At 33.2% G+C, this 21,578-nt stretch overlaps 4 protein-coding genes and 2 non-coding genes across 7 annotated transcripts; 1 reads left to right on the top strand and 5 right to left on the bottom strand.

Annotated features, from left to right (window-relative positions):
- LOC104723283 (aluminum-activated malate transporter 12) lies at positions 2,891-5,457 on the top strand. The gene is made up of 6 exons (XM_010441617.2): positions 2,891-3,306; positions 3,423-3,563; positions 3,734-4,006; positions 4,124-4,242; positions 4,340-4,483; positions 4,585-5,457. Exons 1-6 carry the CDS (start codon positions 3,027-3,029, stop codon positions 5,320-5,322), a joined length of 1,695 nt encoding a protein of 564 aa, XP_010439919.1. The 5' UTR covers positions 2,891-3,026; the 3' UTR covers positions 5,323-5,457.
- TRNAC-GCA lies at positions 5,604-5,675 on the bottom strand. The gene has a single exon. It is a non-coding gene; the product is annotated as a tRNA-Cys (tRNA).
- Positions 6,992-10,213, bottom strand: LOC104723282 (serine--tRNA ligase, chloroplastic/mitochondrial-like). Of its 2 annotated transcripts, XM_019231673.1 has the most exons (9): positions 9,444-10,213; positions 9,111-9,204; positions 8,880-9,028; positions 8,682-8,774; positions 8,152-8,331; positions 7,893-8,059; positions 7,655-7,789; positions 7,483-7,576; positions 6,994-7,398 (listed from the first exon to the last, which is right to left on the bottom strand). In XM_019231673.1, the coding sequence occupies exons 1-6, from the start codon at positions 9,762-9,764 to the stop codon at positions 8,054-8,056; spliced, it is 843 nt and encodes a 280-aa protein (XP_019087218.1). In that variant the 5' UTR covers positions 9,765-10,213; the 3' UTR covers positions 6,994-7,398; positions 7,483-7,576; positions 7,655-7,789; positions 7,893-8,053. The 2 variants fall into 2 exon arrangements, with proteins under 2 accessions (XP_019087217.1, XP_019087218.1); XM_019231672.1 differs by having other exon boundaries at positions 6,992-7,398; positions 7,893-8,331.
- Positions 7,123-7,990, bottom strand: LOC109125104 (serine--tRNA ligase, chloroplastic/mitochondrial-like). Its single transcript, XM_019231854.1, has 4 exons — positions 7,893-7,990; positions 7,655-7,789; positions 7,483-7,576; positions 7,123-7,398 (listed from the first exon to the last, which is right to left on the bottom strand). Exons 1-4 carry the CDS (start codon positions 7,988-7,990, stop codon positions 7,123-7,125), a joined length of 603 nt encoding a protein of 200 aa, XP_019087399.1.
- On the bottom strand, positions 17,731-17,802 carry TRNAC-GCA. The gene has a single exon. It is a non-coding gene; the product is annotated as a tRNA-Cys (tRNA).
- On the bottom strand, positions 20,645-21,572 carry LOC104723281. The gene is made up of 3 exons (XM_010441615.1): positions 21,508-21,572; positions 21,173-21,397; positions 20,645-21,075 (listed from the first exon to the last, which is right to left on the bottom strand). Exons 1-3 carry the CDS (start codon positions 21,562-21,564, stop codon positions 20,881-20,883), a joined length of 477 nt encoding a protein of 158 aa, XP_010439917.1. The 5' UTR covers positions 21,565-21,572; the 3' UTR covers positions 20,645-20,880.

Below are 21,578 nucleotides of genomic sequence, written 5' to 3'. Positions count from 1 at the left end.
TTGGCAACAACATTTGCACAGGCCTTAGTACAAACGCGCCAAAGGTTCCATGGACCGTGGTAACAGCAATGGTATCCTTTGTTTCCATTTGATATCCATATGAATCCGGTGCATAAAGAGAGATCATGGAGTTGTATGAAACTATATGAATCATTTTGGTTTTTGTTTCATCAGCATTTCAAAATATTGGTCTCAAAACAATATTATATAAGTAAACATGTTGTGAAAGTTATTGAATGAGGAGAGATTTTTCTTTTTGATTCTTAAGCCCAAGTTTCTATTTTTGATCCTACTAATTTCATTTTCTATCAACCATCCTTTTCCTGCCACGTGTGGAGATCTCACATGCGCCACGTGGGAAACACACGAGAAATATGAAATCTCAAAAAACCCAACAACACGGGAACAGCTGTTCTGTTGCATCGAAAGATCTATTACCTCTACACATAAACACTACAAAGAGATTTCGTATTTTATTTTAACTTCTTGGATTTTTCTGATAGTTTAATTAATATTAAAACCAAAAACTCGATGTTAAAAAAAAAAATTGTCCGTACATAAATTAGTTCTTTTATATATATATATGATTAAACGATGTTCAAAGTGTTTTGACTTTTGTGATTAAGAATATCCCCAGAATATTATTTTTGATTTATCAGATTACGGCGATAAACGGAGTTAAAATTTATTTTAAAAAAAAAGATAAACAGAGTTAAAATCCATAATGTAAAATTAGTATTTTCAAATTTATGAAAAGTATTCGTAGTTTAAACACTTAAACTAAACCAGCCACATAGAGACGAAGAAAAATAATCTTTCTTTGAAAATAAATTTATAAATCAATCTCCAACAAATCCATTTAAATGAGCTGTGTATCAAACCAGAACTCTCAACCCGTGTCATCATTAATATTGTTCACGTTTTTATTTTCCTTTTGTCAGAAGATTACGGTTTGAGCTATATATTTCGTGAACGTTCGATTTTTAACTAATATTTCCTCATACCAAAGCTGAAAGAACTATATTATTTAGTGTTTCTTTTCTGTTTTGTTTAACTATATCGTACTATGATATATTAAGACTTCAACTGATCTTACCAAGTGAACGTGGCAAGAATTAATCCTCACAGTGTAAAACAAATATATCATCTATAATATTTCTGACAGTTCGAGATCTCTGGCTTATTTAAAAGAAAAAAAAAATATTGTATCGTAGCATTCAATGATTTTTGTTTTGTCGTTCGAAGAAGTCAATTTTCATGGCGGTTTCATATTTAGGGGTTAACGTGGCTTTTAATTCATATATAATGTGAATTTAAACACAATTTATGAAAATAAATTGTCCCCATGCTAAAAAGAGAAGGTATACATGTGTTATGTGTCAACGTTGGTACGACTTTGAAGGATCCAAAAGGTCAACTTTAGCTGAGAGTTGAGACAGTGAAACTTGTTTTTGACTTTCTTACATGTATCTCCACAAGACCACAACTATACAACATTTTTCTACAAAAACATTTATGACAAAACAAGAAAAAACAAATACTATGTGCTTTAAATTGTTTTTGTTTGTTTGTGTGAATGTTAACGCTAAATTGTATTGAAAAAGATATGTATAACCTCTTTTTATTGTGTTATTGAAAATAGAAAATCAAGTAACGGATGACATATCTGATCTCTTTTTAGCCTAACACAATACCTTATATATGCTTGGTCCGTCCATAACTAAGTATCAATTCTTGCCTACATAATCAGATTCATAGTTTTTATTTTATTTTGTTAGATTGATGTAACTAAAAGTGTATGTACCCACTTGTGAATTCTTTAATCTACGAGGACGTACAATGTATAGGTCTAAAATCTAGTGTTTGGAACTATCTATTTAACAATAGTCCTTAACAATATTAGTACTAATTGGGTGACACATGCATATAATTATACAAATGGTTATCTCTAAGGATACTAATTGGATCTATAAGTTTATAACGAATAACATTATGGAACGTATGTTAGTTTCATATCTTTTTCAATAACTTTTGACTTATTTTTTTCGGTCTTGTGAAGTCAAGAGAAAAAAGTACTCTTTAATTTAATATTAACATCAATAATTGCAAGTCATGTGAAACCCATCAATCTAATCTTTCCTCACTGGCCAAAAGAGAACATTATATTTTGTATCTATCATATAAGTATTTATGTAAAAGGAAATGTTCATATAGACGTAAAATAGAACATCACGAATTTTGTATATTTATATTTCCCCAACGGCTAACCTTGTCAAAAACATTGATCGGACTGTCAGGAACAAGTTACTATCGCTGCAGACTCATGGCTCCAAGCACCATGACGGCTTGTGTATGTGGTTGGGCTCTCGCCTATAAAGAGTCCTTCTGCTCTGTTTTTCCCACTTGCTCTGTTTTTTCAAAGTTAAACAGCTTATTTAGTTGAAGGACGCATCTAATGTAAAACAGGTTTTTTTTTGGTTTGAATATAATTTAACGTTCATTCAAAAAAAAAAAAAAAGAATTTTGTATATTTACTGAGAATTCTAAATACAAATTATACTAACAGTAAAATAATAATATTGAAATCATAAAATCTCTTCGAAAGAATAACATTACGTGAGATATATTAAAATAATCATTAAGCGAAACCATTAAAAAAAAATAAAGTCTTTTCATTTATCTTTAAAATGACAAAATATCAAATTTACACCCTTAATATAATCGCCATTTTGTAAGTCACACGACACGTAATTTTTTTTAATTACCAATCGAACCTAAAAGAGTTTCTCGTAGTTCAACCAACACAATCACACGTATTATACGTATAACTTGTTTTCCTCTGGTCGGCTATATAGTTAAAGCATCGCATACGCAAACCATAGATCCATCACTCTATATATACATATACTACATATATATACACACAAAGAGCTATATATAGAGAATACACTAACAACACATTCTATTCTTGTATACTCTTATTACAAAACAAGGACAGAGAGAACTAATTTCTCTCCCTCATCAAAATGTCCAACAAGGTTCACGTAGGGAGCGTTGATATGGAGGAAGGTTTGAGCAAGACGAAGTGGATGGTTCTAGAACCTTCTGAGAAGATCAAAAAGATTCCGAAAAGGCTTTGGAGGGTCGGAAAAGATGATCCGAGGAGAGTGATACATGCCCTTAAAGTAGGTCTTTCCTTGACACTTGTCTCTCTGTTATATCTTATGGAGCCTCTCTTCAAAGGCATTGGAAGCAATGCTATTTGGGCCGTCATGACCGTTGTCGTCGTCCTCGAGTTCTCTGCCGGTAAATTTAAAATATTTCATTATATATACACATTCAATTTAAAATCAAACATATATAGTAATGAAATTAGTTTGTTAAAAATAACATTTTGTTTAACTTCTTGAGTCTTTAATTAGGTGCAACGTTGTGCAAAGGGCTTAACAGAGGATTAGGGACACTAATCGCGGGATCTTTGGCATTTTTCATTGAGTTTGTAGCAAATGATTCCGGAAAAGTCCTTCGAGCTATCTTCATTGGCACTGCTGTTTTTATCATTGGTATGCAAAGTTTCCAAAAAACATATACCCGTTTAATGCCTTTCTTGTTTTCCAAATTGGAGTCTCTAACCATAAAATAATCTCTTAATTTATAGAGACATCTCTATTCAAAATCTATATGATAAAAATAAATTTACTTACTAATTTATGTTCTCAATGTAATGTTACAGGGGCGGTTGCAACTTATATAAGATTTATACCATACATAAAGAAGAATTACGATTACGGTGTTGTGATATTTCTCTTGACGTTCAATCTTATAACGGTGTCAAGCTACCGAGTAGATAGTGTGATAACCATAGCACATGATAGATTCTACACTATAGCCGTTGGTTGCGGAATCTGTCTTTTCATGAGCCTTCTTGTTTTTCCGATTTGGTCTGGTGAAGATCTACACAAAACCACCGTCGGTAAACTCCAAGGCCTCTCTCGCTCTATAGAAGGTAAGTAATTCCCGAAAATATAACATTTTATAGTGTTTCTCCATCAAATTATTAAGAGATCTAGTAAAATAACATAGTTGATATATTTTTAACATTCTTATAATTATATGTGTGTAGCATGTGTGAATGAGTACTTTGAGGAGAAAGAGACAGAGAAAGAAACATCAGATTCAAAAGACAGAATCTACGAAGGGTATCAAGCTGTTTTGGATTCTAAATCCACTGATGAAACACTTGTAAGTATTTTTATATATATGTGATTCTCAAATATTTCAAAGACATTTTTGTTGTTGTTAAAGATATAAATATACGAAACTAAAAATGATAATTCAGGCATTATATGCAAACTGGGAGCCAAGACACAGTCTACGTTGTCATAGATTCCCATGTCGACAATATGTTAAAGTTGGAGCTGTGCTTCGTCAATTTGGTTACACTGTTGTTGCTCTTCACGGTTGCTTACAAACTGAGATTCAAGTAAGGCTAATTACATTAATAACAATGTAATATTTTTGTTGGTATGAACTTATAACTTAAAAACTAAATTTCGCTGTATTTGTTAAAATTATGTTTTCAAGACTCCAAGATCTGTTCGCGCGCTTTTTAAAGATCCTTGTGTGAGGCTAGCCGGAGAAGTATGCAAAGCTTTGACGGAACTCGCAGATAGCATCTCCAACCACCGTCACTGTTCACCGGAGATTCTCTCCGATCATCTCCACGTGGCACTCCAGGATCTTAACTCCGCCATCAAGTCTCAGCCTAAACTCTTCCTCGGCTCTAACCTTCATCGCCACAACAATAAACAACAACACGCCAATAATAACAAACACCTAAACGGTACCGTTTCGCAGCGCAACATCAGCAACATTGGAAAAGATCTAAACGGCGACGTTTCTCGTAACGAAACCGGTACGCGTAGTAAAATTACAGAAACCGGTTTACGCCATGGCCAAAACGGAGCCGTTTCACTCTCGAGCTTTAGAACCGACACGTCAGCTTTAATGGAGTACCGGAGATCGTTCAAGAACAGCTCCGAGATGGCGGCGGCGGCGGGAGAGAGGAGGATGTTACGGCCGCAGCTGAGCAAAATCGCGGTGTTAACGAGCCTCGAATTCTCGGAGGCTTTGCCGTTCGCGGCGTTTGCGTCGTTGCTGGTGGAGATGGTGGCGAGGCTTGATAATGTGATTGAAGAAGTCGAGGAACTGGGAAGGATCGCAAGTTTTAAGGAGTACGATAACATGAGAGATCCGACGGCTGAAGATGTCCGATGCGAAAAACCGGCGAATGTAACGATCAGTGTCAGCGCCGCGGAATAAAGTAACGATGGCGATTTATTTTATTTAGTGTTTTTATAGATTAGATTAAACCGATCGTTATAAAGGGATCGATTCGATCCGGTTTGGTATGATTCGGTTTTCAGAATTTACTAATAAGAAAATTATTATTTTCAAGTTGTTTCTTTTAATTTCAGTTTCTTGAATAAAAACAATTTTGTGAACTTGAGAGGTCTCTGTTTAAGACAAAAAAGGCAACCTCATAAAACCGGTTCTGGTCTGTCAATTTTAATTATGGAATTAAGTGTATTTAAAAAAAATGAAGGGCCCAACCGGGTTCGAACCGGTGACCTATTGATCTGCAGTCAATTGCTCTACCACTGAGCTATGGACCCAATTTGACATAATCCTAAACTGTTAGATATATTTATATATACTAAAGAGTGTTTCATAAATCATTTATTATAATAAATATTTTCAAAAATGAGTTTGTCCGCAATATTGGAGGGCTCGTATTCGAAAGGAAAAATGAACGCCAGCTACGTCAAATATAAGCCAACACATCGCCACACATACAAACAATATAAATATCCAACAAAAAAAAAAAAAAACAATATAAATATTTTATTAACTATACAAATTATTGTCATTACATACAGACATACATAAACAAACATGAGTTATGTGTACAACACCATAACCATCTAATTTTGATATCTTCTTTGCCGAAATCCAGTGTTGACCGGTATTGACTGGCGTTAACCGATGTTGACTGGCGTTGATCCAATTTTTTTTCATAAACAACAAAAATTAACAAAATAATTACATAAATTTACTAAAAAGATTATATAATAAAATTTTACTACAAAATAGTATAACAAATATACATTTTCCTTTTGTAAATTCAAAAGTTAGTTTTTAATTTTATATCATATTATATTTATTTTATACAAAAGGGAAATGTATATTTGTTATATATATCATATTATATTTTTTATATACAAAGGAAAATGTATATTTGTTATAATACTTTGTAGTAAAATATTATTATATACAAAGATTTCCTTTTTTATATAACAAATATAATATGGTATATAACAACTGATGATACATATAATCATTTCTTAAAATCTTTTGGCTTAAAAATGTTCATAGACTTTTTATAATTGAGTCTAATTTGTTATATTGTTTTTTTTGTCAAAGTATATTGCATCTTGCTATATTTTTAAACTTCGATTTATCATTATTTCTTATATAAAAATATTTAATAGCATGCTATATAATAAAATATAATAGGGTATACAAATGATATGGACAAAAGACTTTTTACGATAATTGCAAAAGTTAATAATGGACATTGACCTACACATTCTAATATTATACATTCTATCAATATTAAAATACTTAACATATTTAATTAAGTCGATTAAATTATGATTATGTAAAAAATCAAGTTATGATACAATATACCGCGGATTAAATTCTAAAATTAAAAATCAAAATACGATTATACAATTTTTACTTTAATCGTAACAAACAAATGCAACTTGTATTTTTCGTTAATTACAAAAAAGTTTGTTCCGCGTTATAATGCGGATTAAAATCTAGTGTTTTAATATTTTTGAATCCTCAAAATCGAAAAAAAAAAAAAAAACTAAAGGACATCATCACAAAGAGAGAAATAAAAATATGATTCTGTACCTAAAAAATAATAATATGAATGGTGTGTTTTGAGTTGCATAAAATGAAAAAAAACACAACAAAACTCAGTGCCTGTGAAAATGAACAAACTCAAGTACAAGAGGAATAACAGTAAGAACTGCAAAGAGCTAATCATCAAAACTACTTGAGCTTCGGTTTGATGAGTTCGATGCCTCCCATGAAAGGCCTAAGAGGCTCAGGGATCACCACGGATCCATCTTCTTGCTGGTAATTCTCCAGCAAACACACCATCATCCTCGGGACCGCACACGCCGTTGCGTTTAGAGTGTGCACAAACTTAGTAGCTGGAAGGTTCGCTTTGCCTTTCTTAGGACCCGTCTGAAGTGGTTCAGATGGGCGGTATCGTATTCCCAATCTCCGGCTTTGGTAATCCGTGCAGTTCGATGCGCTTGATATCTAGTTCATAAGTTAGAACAGTAAGCTCAGAGGCGAAACTAAGATGTTGTCCGACACAAAATATTTAAGAGTTTGTTTAATTACCTCGCCAAATCGTCCAAAACCAGGCATCCATGCTTCAATATCAAACTTACGGTAAGCTGGAGCGCCTAAATCCGCTGTGGCCATATCCAGTGTTCTGCAAAGATATAGTTAGATTTCCGGAAGACAAAAAACTGTGGTGAGAAAAGATCAGGTTCGAAATGTAGTTTCTTACTTGAAGTGTAATCCTAGAGAAGTGAACAAATCCTCTTCAATCTGAATGAGTTCGTGGTGAAAGAATTCACTATCTTCAGGTCGGCAGATGACAAACATTTCTGCTTTGCTGAACTGATGAACGCGGTAAAGACCTCTGCAAGAATTGAGAGTGTTTTAAGTAAGACCTATATGTATATAGAAAAAGCAAAAGAACATACACATGCTCTTCATAGAACAAACACTTTATTCTAACTTACTTGGTGGCGGCGCCAGCTGCACCTGCTTCAGTACGGAAGCAATGAGAGAATGCTATATATTTTAAAGGTAATGTTGATTCAAGAAGAATAGAGTCCATGTGGATTCCTCCTAAGGGGATTTCAGCGGTACCAATGAGACATTGGTCAGTTCCATCTATAGATTAAACCTATACAGAAGAATTGAAACATCATTGGCAAAAAAACACAACAAACAAAAAGGTTTACTTGTCAAACAGAGTAAACACACAAGTGATGACACCTGAGTATTATCTCCACGAGGTTGGAAACCGCATTTCTCAACGATAGAAGATCTCACGATTTCAGGGGTGGTCAGGGGAGTATAACCCTTCTTCATGACTTGTGATAATGTCCAATTAAGAAGGGCCATCTCCAATAAAACTGCTTCATTCTTCAAATAGAAAAATTTCGAACCACTAACCTGCAAGAGTGTACATAAACAAGGAAGTTACGTCAAATCCTCTCCTTGATTATTTATACCGAAAAAATTTGGTCATCAATCTATTGCTTTATAGAAGGAGATAATCATTCACCCACTGAACTGAACTCTACTAATTTGAACAGAAAATATTCGGTCTAAATACAATTGCCAAAATAACAGCTGTTCCCATTTCTGCAATAATATACTGAGAAAAAGGATGATCAATATGTTGTAATGAAGAATAGTTGGCTATTGATGACATATTTTCCCAATAGCTAAGCAGATGTCAACCGTGATCCATCAACCTATAAAGTGTGCTTTGGTATCTATGAATAAGAAATAGAGTATACCTCTGCAGCAGAGTCAAAATCAATGAGATCAAGATCCTTCCCAAGCTGAAGATGATCCTTGATTGGAAAACTAAACTTACGTCGACAACCAACCTACAAAGAAATTTACGAATGGTTTTTAGAAAGACCTTTCACAGCAAAAATAGCCGAAGTAAATGTAGCAGTTCAGGTTCAGGGAGGTATGACCAAACTAACTACCTCCTTTCTAACTGCCGATGAATCCTCTCCTCCAACAGGAACATGAGGGTGAGTCATATTGGGTATAGACTGTGCTACATGTTGCAGCTCATCTTTAAGCTTCACGAGGTCTTCTTCCAGAGACACAAGACTTTCCTTGAGAGTTTTACCTGAGGGCGAAAAGACTCTGTTATATCTTCTAGTAAAGAAGACAGACTAGACTGACAAACAAAATGGATTCCTCATATTTACCTTCTACTACTAGTCTCTCACGTTCAGATGGCTCCAGCTTCCCTTTCATCTTCTTTGCAACGTTGTTTCTTTCCTCACGAAGCCTCTCAACTTCCTGCTATCTGCAATATCGTTGATTAGCTGATGAAAAAAAGAAAAGAAATTTCAATTCAATCTCTCAAATCTAGCCAGAGACTAAAACTAGTCTTTGTCACCATGATTATCCTACCCAGGAACTAACAAAACCAACAAGAGCAGCTGACTTGACATGTTTCCAATACTAAGAATCCCAAATTCGAATAGAGCTAATTCCTAACACGGTAGAGTAGAAGAAGAAGATTAGATATAACCTACCTTTTGGAGATTGACCATGTTCTCGTAAAGCTCAAGGACAGCATCCAAATTAGCATTGGAGTTCCTGTTCTTGATGTTGATTTCGACTGCTTCCTTATTATCCCTTATCCATTTGAAATCAATCGACGCCTTCCACTGAGGCTGAGTGGCCGGAATATCTTGTACGGCGGCGGAAGCGGAGAAGGCTCTGACTAAGAGAGGCTTACTACGTGGTTGAAGATGGGGGGAAAACAAACCTGGCTTGAGGAAGAGGCGAGAAGAGAATGTGGAGACGACGGTTACAGGAACCGCCGCGGCGAGTCTCAGTCTGTGTAAACCCATCGCCGGAGACGACGATTTTAGATTATACGGATTGATACTTAAACGTTGTCGTGTTTTTGATCTGTGAGTACCCTACCGACAGTTATTAAATGAAGAAACAATAATAATAGTAATAAAAAAGAGACATAGCCATTAGAGTAAATCTATGAACAAAAAAGGCAAACGAATTGTGTACAATAATAAGAAGTTCAGAAACAGGATTGATCATAGAAGACATGAGTGCTAAATCTATGTCTAAAGAAACAGAGCAGCCATTATGACTTAAAGAGTGTGCAAATCTATAAACAAAAGCTTTATGAATAGTATAGCTTAACTTCAGATACTGGAGTACATCCACACAGTTTTTTGCTCATTCAAGTTTATAAAAGATTGTATAAGAACTCAAAAATAAAGAATAACTCTCTTTATTAATCTCAAAGGAAACTTACTCAAAACCTTTAAGAACTCTCTCAAACTCTCAAACACAATCTCTCAAAACTCTCTTAAAAAAACTTCATAAGTTGTGCTATACCTTAGCACCTCCTTATATATAAACTATATTTCTAAAACACTTTTGGAAAACTAACTTTAGATAACTCTTAAAGAAAGTAAAACTAACAAATTTGATATGAATATTTAGATCCTCCTAAATATACTTAGCTTGATCTCCAAGCTACTTCAAGCTTATAACAACATTTTCTCCCTTAAGCTTGAAGTCTTCTTTCGACACTTCTCTAACTCTAATAAGATCTCTCATCTCTTTAAACTTAATCCTCCCAAGTGCTTTAGTCAAAATGTCGGCCTTTTGCTCATTGCTCGGGACATTTTCAACTTCAATTTGATTATTCTCCACACACTCTCGTATAAAATGAAATCTCCGATGGATGTGTTTGCTCCGTCCGTGAAAAACTGGGTTCTTGGTAAGAGCAATAGCAGACTTGTTATCAACTCGTACCATAACCTCTGCACACACATCCCCAATGATCTCTGCAAGAAGCTCTTGTAGCCAAATGGCATGTTTGACGGCCTCGGTAGCTGCCATGGATTCAGCTTCGCATGAAGATAGTGCCACGACTTGTTGCTTTTGTGAGTTTCAAGTGATCAGACATTCATTGAGGTAAAAAATATGTCCACTCGTACTCTTTCCATCATCTTTATCCACACAATGGCCACTATCACTATAGCCTACCAAACCTAGCTTAGCTCCTTGCCTAAAATAAAGACCAAGACGGAGCGTACCTCGGAGATATCTCAAGACCATCTTAAGCGCCACCCCATGTGATTCCCTAGGTTCGTGCATGTACCTACTTAACACACCCACACTAAAAGAGAGATCAGGCTGAGTATGAAGTAGGTATCGAAGACACCCGATTTTCCTCCTGTAATCCTTCTCATCAATACGACCCTTTGTTTCAGCTTTCGACAACTCCAAACCCGAGATCATTGGAGTACAAACCGCATTACACTCGCTCATTCCAGCTTCTTCCAAGATCTTCATTACATAACGTTCTTGGATTAACATAATCCCATTGCTTCCTTGAAAAACCTCAATACCAAGATAATATGTGAGTTTGCCTAAGTCACTCATCTCAAATTTTTCAGCCATACCTTTCTTGAACTCATGTATGAACCTTCAATTCGAGCCCGTGACAAGCAGATCATCAACGTAAACAGCTACAACAAGAAGACTTTGCTCCACATGCTTTCTGTACAATGATGGCTCTTTAGAACATCTTTCAAAGTTTAATTCTCTGAGAATTGAGTTTAACTTTGTGTTCCATGCCCGAGGAGCTTGTCTTAATCCATAGAGAGCTTTGTGTAGTTTATACACTTTTCTTTCACTTCCTTTTGTTACAAAACCCTCGGGTTGGCTCACATAAACATCCTCTTTCAATTCTCCATGTAAGAAAGCAGTTTTTACATCAAGGTGATGCACTTCCCATTTGTTTGTTGCGGCTAAGGCGAGAATGAGTCAGATTGTTTCGATGCGAGCAACCGGAGCAAATACTTCATCAAAATCTACTCCATGTCTTTGTACATAGCTTTTTGCAACTAGTCTGGCTTTGTACTTGTTTATGGATCCATCAGAGTTGCGTTTAATTTTAAACACCCACTTCACTCCGATTGATTTCACGCCGTTAGGAGGATCAACTAAGGTCTAGGTTCTGTTCTTGATTATCGATGAGAATTTACTCTTCACATGCATCTCTCTATTCTTTAAATTCATTTGCTTCTTTGAAATCCAGGGCTCATCGTTAATGGACAGTAGGAGATGTTCAACATCAATTTCTGCCAAAAGTATGTAATCGCTTAAATAACCTGGTCTTGTGCATTGTCTTGTGGATCGACGTAACACCAGTTCGGATATCTGGTTTTCTGGTTCAGGATAGCTTGAATCGAGTGGAATTGGTTCAGGCAGCAGGTCTTCTTCCTCAATGTCTTCTTCTTCATTGCCTGCTCTGTTTTCTTCTTCATTGTTTGCTCTGTTTTCTTATGTTCTTTCATTGTTATCTCTGATTCCATTGTTCCCAAATTCTCCAAAGCTGATTGTGAACTCCCCTGGTTCTTCACGAGTCTCAGAATTTGTTGTGTTCCAATTCCATCTTTTATTTTCGTCGAAGAACACGTCTCTACTCACCATGATTTACGAGCTGTTGGGTCTAAGAGTCGGTAACCCTTCAAACCAGGCTCTGTTCCGAGATATACAAGCGGTTTTGACCTATCATCCAGTTTTTTCAGGTGTGGTGCTTCAATCTTTGCATACCCCACACATCCAAAGACTCTTAGATGTTATACATTCGGTTTTCTTCCTTTAAGCGCTTCATAGGGTGTTTGATTGTTCAAGGATCTTGTTCCTACTCTGTTTATGAGATAGGTTGAATGTCTAACTGCTTCCCCCATAAGTAATTAGGCATGCTCATGTGTTTTAAGATGCTTCTTGTCATCTCCAACTAAGTTCTATTCTTTCTCTCAACAACTCCGTTCTGTTGTGGTGTATATGGAGCAGTTAGATGTCTAAAAATTCCTTCTTTCTCGAAAAATAGTTGAAATTCTTGAGACATAAATTCTCCTCTTCGGTCGGTTCTTAGCGTCTTGATGTTGGTTCCGCTTTCTGGTTCAACCAAATTTTTGAAGTGTTTAAATTTTTCAAACGCTTCGCTTTTCTCCTTCAAAAGTATTGTCCACATATAACAGGAGTGGTCATCTACTAGCACAAATATGTATCTCATCTGTGCAGCTGTTGAAGGTGAGATAGGTCCACAAAGGTCACCGCGGATGAGTTCCAAGGCTTGGGATGCGTGATAAGATGTTGCCGTAGGGAAAGCTTGTCTTGTTTGTTTCCCAAGTAAACAAGATACACATGTTTCGTTTCTTATCGGCACACTAGAAATTCTGATGACTTAATCTTTGGCCACCATTGATTTCATGGTCTCAAAGTTGATGTGTCCCAAGCGAGCATGCTTGATCCACTTATCGTTTTGATTTGAAGACACCTCTTTTTCTCGATTTCCACAGCAACCTTGTACAGCCTATTACGAGATCGCTTAGCCTTTACTAGTAGATTTCCTTCACGATCATGAATTGTTAGATGTTCTTCTCTCATCCTAACATCACACCCTGACTAAGTAGCTTGACCTAAGCTTATGATATTGATTTTGAGATCCGGTATGTAATAGACATCTGCTAGTAGTTTTTTTTCTCCGCCTTTGGTTATGAACAAAATTGAACCCTTCCCTTTGATGTAAACTCGAGAATCATCACCAATTTTAACTTTTCCTGTGATTGACTCATTAAGTTTTGAAAACCAAGCTCGATTTCCTGTCATGTGGTTACTAGCACCATTGTCTAGATACCAATCTTTGTCTGAACTAGATTCAAACTCAGTCGGCTTCACATTCTTCTTGTTAAGGTACACTATCTCGTGCATCATGAGAGATTCAGCTTCTTGAGTGTCTTCACCAGCATTGTCTTGTGTCTCTTGAAGCTTAATCAACTTAAGTAATCGATATGGGCATTCAAATGCGTAGTGTCCTTCCTTATCACATCTGTAACATGTGATTTTTGATTTATCCCTCTGTTGGTATCCGAACCTTCCTCTTCCTCTTCCGCGGCCTCGCCATTGACCTCGACCTCTGCCTCCGTCTTGAGATGGTGGCGTGTAGCAGTTAGCGTACATGAGTTTGCTCTGATCTTCTTGTGAATCTTCTTTATCGTAGACTCTTTCTTCATAGGTTTTAATCTTCCTACTATGTCTTTAAAGCTTGTTGTCTTAAGGTCAAGAACCTGTTCAAGAGATGCGATGATATGGATGTATTTCTTTCGTGGCAAGCTCTTGAGAAACTTCTTAACTATATTTAATTCTTCAATTTCTTCACCCAACGAAGCTGACTTTGTCGAAATTTCAGAGATTTTCCCAACAAAGTCATCGATTGAGTCACTTTCTTTCATCTTCAGCCTATCGAACTCAGCCATGAGGGTTTGTAATCTTGCTTCTCTTACTCGTTCAGCACCAAGATACCTTGCTTTGATTGCATCCCACACAGCTTTTGCATTCACCTGTTTACCGACTTGGAGTATCAATGCCTCGGGTATGGATTGGAATAGAAGGGCTCGAGTTAGATCATTCTTTCTTTCATCATCAGAACCAGGATTAATGGTGTCCCAGACTTTGTGTACCCGAAGCGTAGCCTCCATTCTCATAGCACAAACGGTGTAGTTCGTATTGCTCAGCATCAGACATTGAATCGATGAAGGACCTCCTACCTTCGGTGGATTAGTTGTTGGGACCAATTCGCTCATGGTTTCTTGTTGAATCGATTTCTTCTCCAACGTTTACTTTTTTGAAGATCGAACCTAAAGCTCTGATACCAAATCTAGTTTATAAAAGATTGTAGAAGAACTCAAAAATAAAGAATAACTCTCTTTATTAATCTCAAAGGAAACTTACTCAAAACCTTTAAGAACTCTCTCAAACTCTCAAACACAATCTCTCAAAACTCTCTTAAAGAAAACTCATAAGTTTGTGCTACACCTTAGCACCTCCTTATATATAAACTATATTTCCAAAAACACTTTTGGAAAACTAACTTTAGATAACTCTTAAAGAAAGTAAAACTAACAAATTTGATATGTATATTTAGATCCTCCTAAATATATTTAGCTTGATCTCCAAGCTACTTCAAGCTTATAACAACACTCATAAGTCATAATCCATTCTAGTATACAAAATAAAAAACACATCTAAAGCAGTAAAAATTTACCCATCCTCCAAATTGAAAATAACAAGGTAAATAATTATTAGTATGAAACAAGCAAAGGTTGTGTAGCATAATATAAGTACAGAACAAGAACAAAAAGCAGAGATACAAGTTTCAGATTAGAATTCCACAACATTCATTCAACACATCATCTAGTCTGTTCTTGGTACACTATTTTCAGTTCCGTATTCACAACTTTATCATATTCAAAGCAAAGGTGAAACCTTTAGATCACCAAGCAAGTAACTTTATCGAACTAAAATAAAAAATTCAGATTCGAATAAGCAAAGGAAGCAATAAAGGTGGGTTACCATAATGTCCATGTGAAGCCGATTGGCACCCAAATCGACCATTCACTTAGCCTCCGCCGCAAGATTAGCAAAATCCGATGACAACATCGACGAAGAGATCTTCGGCGACACCATCTTTCCTGATTTCAACGACGATTATATATAATTTAGTGTTTTTTATAGATTATATTAACCCGATCGGTATAAAAGGATCATTCGATCCGGTTTGGTATGGTTCGGTTTATACTAAATAAAATTAGAAACTATAAGCTCCTAAATCTGTTCACCTAAGATTTTAAACAACGAATAGTAATTAGACATATTATTTATTAATATTTTTTACAATTTTCTTAATTTTCTATATTAATCTTTTTTTAAACGACCAAACGAAATCAGACATATCAATATTTAATATTTTTGAAATTATGGTAAATTTCTATATTAAAATACTTATAGATAAGTATATGTACAACGTCTCACATCGGCTAAAAAAATTTAGACAATGACTGAAAACTATTATAATAAGACTAATATGTTTGTAACTAAGAATAAGATGGAAGCTTGATTTATCAAGAGTCCTAATTTATTTATTTTTAGTTTATTTTAGCAAATTATTTTTTATAATTTTTTATTATTTATAATTTTTTATTATTTATAATTTTTTAAAATTTTAATTTTTTTTAATTATTTATAATATTTTAAAATTTTTTAAATTATGATAGGTTATTGCCTTCATAGAAAGTTTAAAGTATTATAAATATTCAAACTTTTTAAAAAATTTTGAAATTTTTATAAATACCTCCATAGAAAGTTAAAATATTCTAAATATTTAAACTCTATACAAAGTTGACGTATCATTAATATTTAACTTTTAAAAAAGGAAAATTATTATAAATATTTAAGCTACTTCTAAAGTTTAAAATATTATAAATATTTAAACTCTATTAAAAATTTAAAAATTATTTAATAATGTATATTTAATTATTTAATATTTTAAAAATATCTTACTTATCTTCGTTTCTGCTTTATATCTCTTATTTTTGATAGAGTTTAGAGTTAAGAGTTGAGACTTGAGACAGTGAAACTTGTTTTGGACTTTCTTACATGTATCTCCACAAGACCACAAACTATACAACATTTTTCTACAAAAACATTTATGACAAAACAAGAAAAACAAATATTATGTGCTTTAAATTGTTTTTGTTTGTTTGTGTGAATGTTTACGCTAAATTGTAATTGAAAAAGAAATGTATAATCTCTTTTTATTGTGTTATTGAAAATAGTTTATCAAGTAATTAACGGATTACATATCTGATATCTTTTTAGCCTAACACAATACCTTAAGCTTGGTCCGTCCATAACTAATTCTCAATTCTTGCCTACATAATCAGATTCATAGTTTCTACATAATCAGATGTAACTAAAAGTGTATGTACCCACTTGTGAATTCTTTAATCTACGAGGACGTACAACGTATACGTCTAAGATCTAGTGTTTGAAAATATCTATTTAACAATAGGTCCTTAACAATATTAGTACTAATTGGGTGACACATGCATATAATTATACAAATGGTTATCTCTAAGGATACTAATTGGATCTATAAGTTTATAACGAATAACATTATGGAACGTATGTTAGTTTCATATCTTTTTTGACTTATTTTTTTCGGTCTTGTGAAGTCGAGAGAAAAAAGTTCTCTATAATTTAATATTAACATCAATAATTGCAAGTCATGTGAAGCCCATCGATCTAATCTTTCCTCACTGGCCAAAAGAGAACATTATTTTTTTGTATCTATCATAAGTAGTTAATTATGTAAAAGCAAATGTCATATAGACGTAAAATAGAACATCACGAATTTTGTATATTTACTAAGAATTTTGAATACAAATTATACTAACAGTAAAATAATAACATTGAAATCATAAAAATCTCTTCGAAAGAATAACATTACGTGAGATATATTAAAATAATCATTAAGCGAAACAATTAATATAATCGCCATTTTGTAACTCACACGACACGTAATTTTTTTAATTACCAGTCGAACCTAAAAGAGATTCTTGTAGTCTAACCAACACAATCACACGTATTATAAAACTTGTTTTCCTCTGGCCGGCTATATAGTTAATGCATTGCATACGCAAACCATAGATCCATCACTCTATATATATATACATATACATAGTATATATATACACACAAAAAGCTATATATATATAGAGAATACACTAACAACACATTCTATTCTTATTACAAAACAAGGAGAGAGAGAACCAATTTCTCTCCCTCATCAAAATGTCCAACAAGGTTCACGTAGGGAGCGTTGAGATGGAGGAAGGTTTGAGCAAGACGAAGTGGATGGTTCTAGGACCTTCTGAGAATTAAGTTGTTTCTTAATTTTAATTATGGAATTAAATGTACTAAAAAAAAAGAAGGGCCCAACCGGGTTCGAACCTGTTACCTATTGATCTGCAATCAATTACTCTACCACTGAGCTATGTACCCAACTTAACATAATTCTAATTTTTTAGGTATATATATTAAAACTGTTTCAGAAATCATTTATTGTAATAAATATTTTTCAAAAATGAGTTTGTCTGGAATATTGGAGGGCTCGTAACCTAGTAAGAATAATAATAATCAGACGAAAAAAAGAGTCATATGAACAAAATTATTAACATTTGCAATTATGGTAAATATTTTTTTGTCTTCTTCTAAATCATTTTGTAAATTAATTAACAATCTCGTCTACAAAGAGTAGAATCTCTCAGTGTNAGTTGTGAAAAAAAAAAAAAAAAAAAAAAAGTAGAATCTCGGCAACGTAACGTTCATATGGAGCTAGGCTTGTTGAGCGCAATTTTCTTCATCCGCAAGTCCACTATTGTCTCATCCCTTATTAAATTTTACATTTCTACTCTTATCAATTTCTTAATCCTTGGATACAAAATATTATTAACCTTCCTCGAGTGTTGACCCTATATTACATGAACTAGATTAGGACCCGCGGTATATCGTGGGGCAAAATTATTTATAACTAAAATATTTAAATTATAAGTTGTATTTGTTGGTTAAATATGTTATAATTATATAATAATTGTTAAATAAACCATATAATACCGTAATATAATTTATTTTTTACATAATATTTATTTAATTAATTTAATTAAATATGTCTAATCTCTGATACTGATAATGTTAACAAAATAATGAAATGATGTTTTACCTATCTAACACTGAATTAATGATATTTTTTTAATTTATATAAATATCGATAAAACATGTCCCACTATATAACCCCGTCCCGAGATATTTTAGCTCACACTATATCATCTTAATTTTTAATATTTATTGTGTATCTACGGTATAATATTTATCATATTTAACTTTTTAAAAGTTTTAAATATTTTTCATATTTAACCTTTTAAAAATCTTTAAAATAAAGAACTGGAATAAACCAAATAAATTTTTTTAAATTTTGAATGCATGATAAATCAAGGTTTCTACTCATTTGTATTAAGAATCATTTTGGTATCTTTTATAATATGACTCTAAACCATTGCCCAATTTTTTTTAGACGATGTGGGATATTGTACCAATATTTTTTTATTCATCTATTGAGTAATATATGTCCGTTTTAAAATTTTTGTATTACATCATATGCAGAAAAAATCATAATTTTTATTAACTAAATTTATTATATAATAATTTAAATATAAATTTAAATAGAAATGAAAGGGAATCATATATTTATATTTGAATGAGGTAGAAAGATTTCCTTATTTTTTTAAATCTTACCTATAATTAATTTTGAAGTTTTGGTAACTAATATTAAAGTCAATGCATTAAATGTAAAAACTTTCCAAAAAGTATTTTTGAGCAAAAACTGCTGCAAAAATACTAATATAGATTGTGTGCTGCCAAGTACCAACTAATTAGGGTGAGCAAAGATATTATAGTACATTGTTAATAAACCAAAGAAAACCAAACATGCATGGTTATATCAGGTTATCAATTGAGTAATACGTTCCTATGTAATAAAACCAAACATATTAAAAAAAAAAGAAGTAAAAGTGACGATTTGAAGCTTACATTTCCTCGTAACGCTTTTAACCGTATAGTATATTTATACGATTGTGAAGTCCAGCTCTATCCCTTTTTTATTTTGTATAAGATGATGAGCAATAGCTAGCTCTAGGGAGGTCATTGACGTGATATTATTACTACATACGTCATACGATATTTGGCTTGTAAGTTGTAACCAAGAGAGGTAAAAGGCACATGGAAAAAAAGTTGACCAGTTTTTAATAATGATTGTTGTTTTAATACTCTAAGAAACCATCAAAAAAATGATATGGTTAATCTAGGGTTTAGAGTTGTTTCTAGAGAAAAAAAGAGAAGAGATCAAGATGCCAGAGTTTGAAGATGTTGTACTAGCTCTAGCTGTTGTGGTTTTTGTAGCGCTGGTGGTTGCATACATGAACGGGTTTATCAATTTGGTACAACTGGTTTGTTACCTAATCGGCATCTACGGTCCATTCATGTGAGGTGCATGTGATCCATCCAAGGCATAGGTTATAATCAATGTTCAAGAAAGCATTAGCCGTTAAATAGGCGGTGATCTAATGTCTAGTGTCTAGAATGCCTAATCAGAATTTAGGCGGTTTTAGACGGTTTAGGCGTTTACACTATAAACTAATATATATTTGATATTATATACATAATTATACAAAATATGTATAAGAGTAATAATGATATTATATCAAAAACAAAACAATAGATAAAAATATTATTTCAATTCATTTTAAATAACATATTAAATATTTATAAAAATAAATCTTATAAATTTTAAATTTGTACAATTAAAATTTTAAAATACATTAAAATGATGATACTACAATTTTAGGCGGTCAAAGCGGTCGTGGTGCTATATACATCGTAAGCTCATCTGAAATATTCTTGTAAATTAAAAAAATAATGATATATAGGCGGTGCTATATACATCGTTAATACATCTTTAACAAATGAGAAAATTAAATATACTCTTTTCGCTTTTGGGCTTTGATACATCTTTAAACAAATTGCTGCGTCACTTTTACCCCTTTATACATAGTTTCCGATCATCTTTCATCTTTACATCTTTATGGATTTTTAAACCCAAATATTTACATAACTTTTGAAATATGAATTGGTCCCAAAACTATTGCTTTTATAAAAAAAATTGGGATTTTAAATGAAAATGATTGTTATCACTTCCACAAAAGTTGATCAAAGGTTATATTTTGGTCCAATTAATGACTGAGAGAAATAATGAAATATGCATATATCATACATTCATACCAAAGGCATCCGAACATAAAAAAAATTAAGACTGTAAAATAACGTTAAATAATCCTATTAAAAATACAAATAAGAAATTTATAATACGGAATCTTTATATTAGCAAACAACAATTAAAAAAAAACTACGATAATTAATTTTTCAAAATAAAATAGTGATAAACGCTCACAACTAGTTCTTTTTCCAAGACAACAACGTTAAAAGGAGTTTTTGTCCTAAGAAAGACCCAACATTGCTTTGTTGTACCTAAAAATGGTTTGAGTAATCAAATGAAGCGGTTTGGTCATATTCATAATTTGTCCATGTTTGCTGATCAATGTAATTGTCCACATTAAAATAAGAAGAGCTCGCCGGAAATTCCACGTGGCTGTTTGCCGTGTTGACCGGAATATTGTAGTTGGGAAAGTACTCGGAAGCAACCTCCTGAATCTTAAGATAATCCTATCATTATAGATCACAAAACCAAAAACACAAATCAGCCCACTATATTAGTATTTAGTGTATACAAAACTATTTTGGTTTAGATAATAGATGGTACCTTAGACGAATCAAGGATGAAATCAGGAGAAACCCAAATGCTAGAAGAGTCGTTTGTAGTAGCAGAAGGCTTGAACGATTGGAACTGTGACGCTTCATCGCGACAAGGAGAAGTTGCAAGGCTAGAGTAACCCGAACCAATATCTTGTTCGCTTTTATTTTTCAAACTTTTTGAATTGGTCTTGAGTTCATTCTTCTTAGTTACGCGACATATCACAAAAGGTCCCTGAAAGTTAAACATATATATGGTTTTGTAGGTTTCTTTCCATTAATTAGTTGAAATGAGAATATTATGAAGTTGGATAAACAAGAAAAAAAAAAACTATAATTTCTTACCTTGCAATTTAGTGATTTTTGTGAAAGATCATCATCGCATAAACGATATTCATGCATAAACCAATTAGTTC

Source organism: Camelina sativa, chromosome 11 (genome assembly GCF_000633955.1).
Source record: "Camelina sativa cultivar DH55 chromosome 11, Cs, whole genome shotgun sequence".
Taxonomy (NCBI): Eukaryota; Viridiplantae; Streptophyta; class Magnoliopsida; order Brassicales; family Brassicaceae; genus Camelina; species Camelina sativa.
The sequence above is the reverse complement of the archived record's forward strand: the minus strand, read 5'-3'. Positions and strand labels throughout refer to the sequence as shown.

What these genes read in the sequence shown, in the direction of transcription:
- LOC104723283 (XM_010441617.2), top strand. Translation starts at nt 3,027, where the DNA reads ATGTCCAACAAGGTTCACGTAGGGAGCGTTGATATGGAGGAAGGTTTG. An exon ending in CCTCTCTCGCTCTATAGAAG is followed by an intron (nt 4,007 to 4,123) that starts GTAAGTAATTCC and finishes ATATGTGTGTAG; the next exon opens with CATGTGTGAATGAGTACTTT. An exon ending in AATCCACTGATGAAACACTT is followed by an intron (nt 4,243 to 4,339) that starts GTAAGTATTTTT and finishes ATGATAATTCAG; the next exon opens with GCATTATATGCAAACTGGGA.
- LOC109125104 (XM_019231854.1), bottom strand. Translation starts at nt 7,990, where the DNA reads ATGGACTCTATTCTTCTTGAATCAACATTACCTTTAAAATATATAGCA. An exon ending in GCAGCTGGCGCCGCCACCAA is followed by an intron (nt 7,790 to 7,892) that starts GTAAGTTAGAAT and finishes CAATTCTTGCAG; the next exon opens with AGGTCTTTACCGCGTTCATC. An exon ending in TCTCTAGGATTACACTTCAA is followed by an intron (nt 7,577 to 7,654) that starts GTAAGAAACTAC and finishes ATATCTTTGCAG; the next exon opens with AACACTGGATATGGCCACAG.
- LOC104723282 (XM_019231672.1), bottom strand. Translation starts at nt 9,764, where the DNA reads ATGGGTTTACACAGACTGAGACTCGCCGCGGCGGTTCCTGTAACCGTC. An exon ending in ACATGGTCAATCTCCAAAAG is followed by an intron (nt 9,205 to 9,443) that starts GTAGGTTATATC and finishes TGCAGATAGCAG; the next exon opens with GAAGTTGAGAGGCTTCGTGA. An exon ending in CATCGGCAGTTAGAAAGGAG is followed by an intron (nt 8,775 to 8,879) that starts GTAGTTAGTTTG and finishes ATTTCTTTGTAG; the next exon opens with GTTGGTTGTCGACGTAAGTT.
- LOC104723281 (XM_010441615.1), bottom strand. Translation starts at nt 21,564, where the DNA reads ATGCATGAATATCGTTTATGCGATGATGATCTTTCACAAAAATCACTA. An exon ending in AAAAATCACTAAATTGCAAG is followed by an intron (nt 21,398 to 21,507) that starts GTAAGAAATTAT and finishes TTTAACTTTCAG; the next exon opens with GGACCTTTTGTGATATGTCG. An exon ending in TCATCCTTGATTCGTCTAAG is followed by an intron (nt 21,076 to 21,172) that starts GTACCATCTATT and finishes CTATAATGATAG; the next exon opens with GATTATCTTAAGATTCAGGA.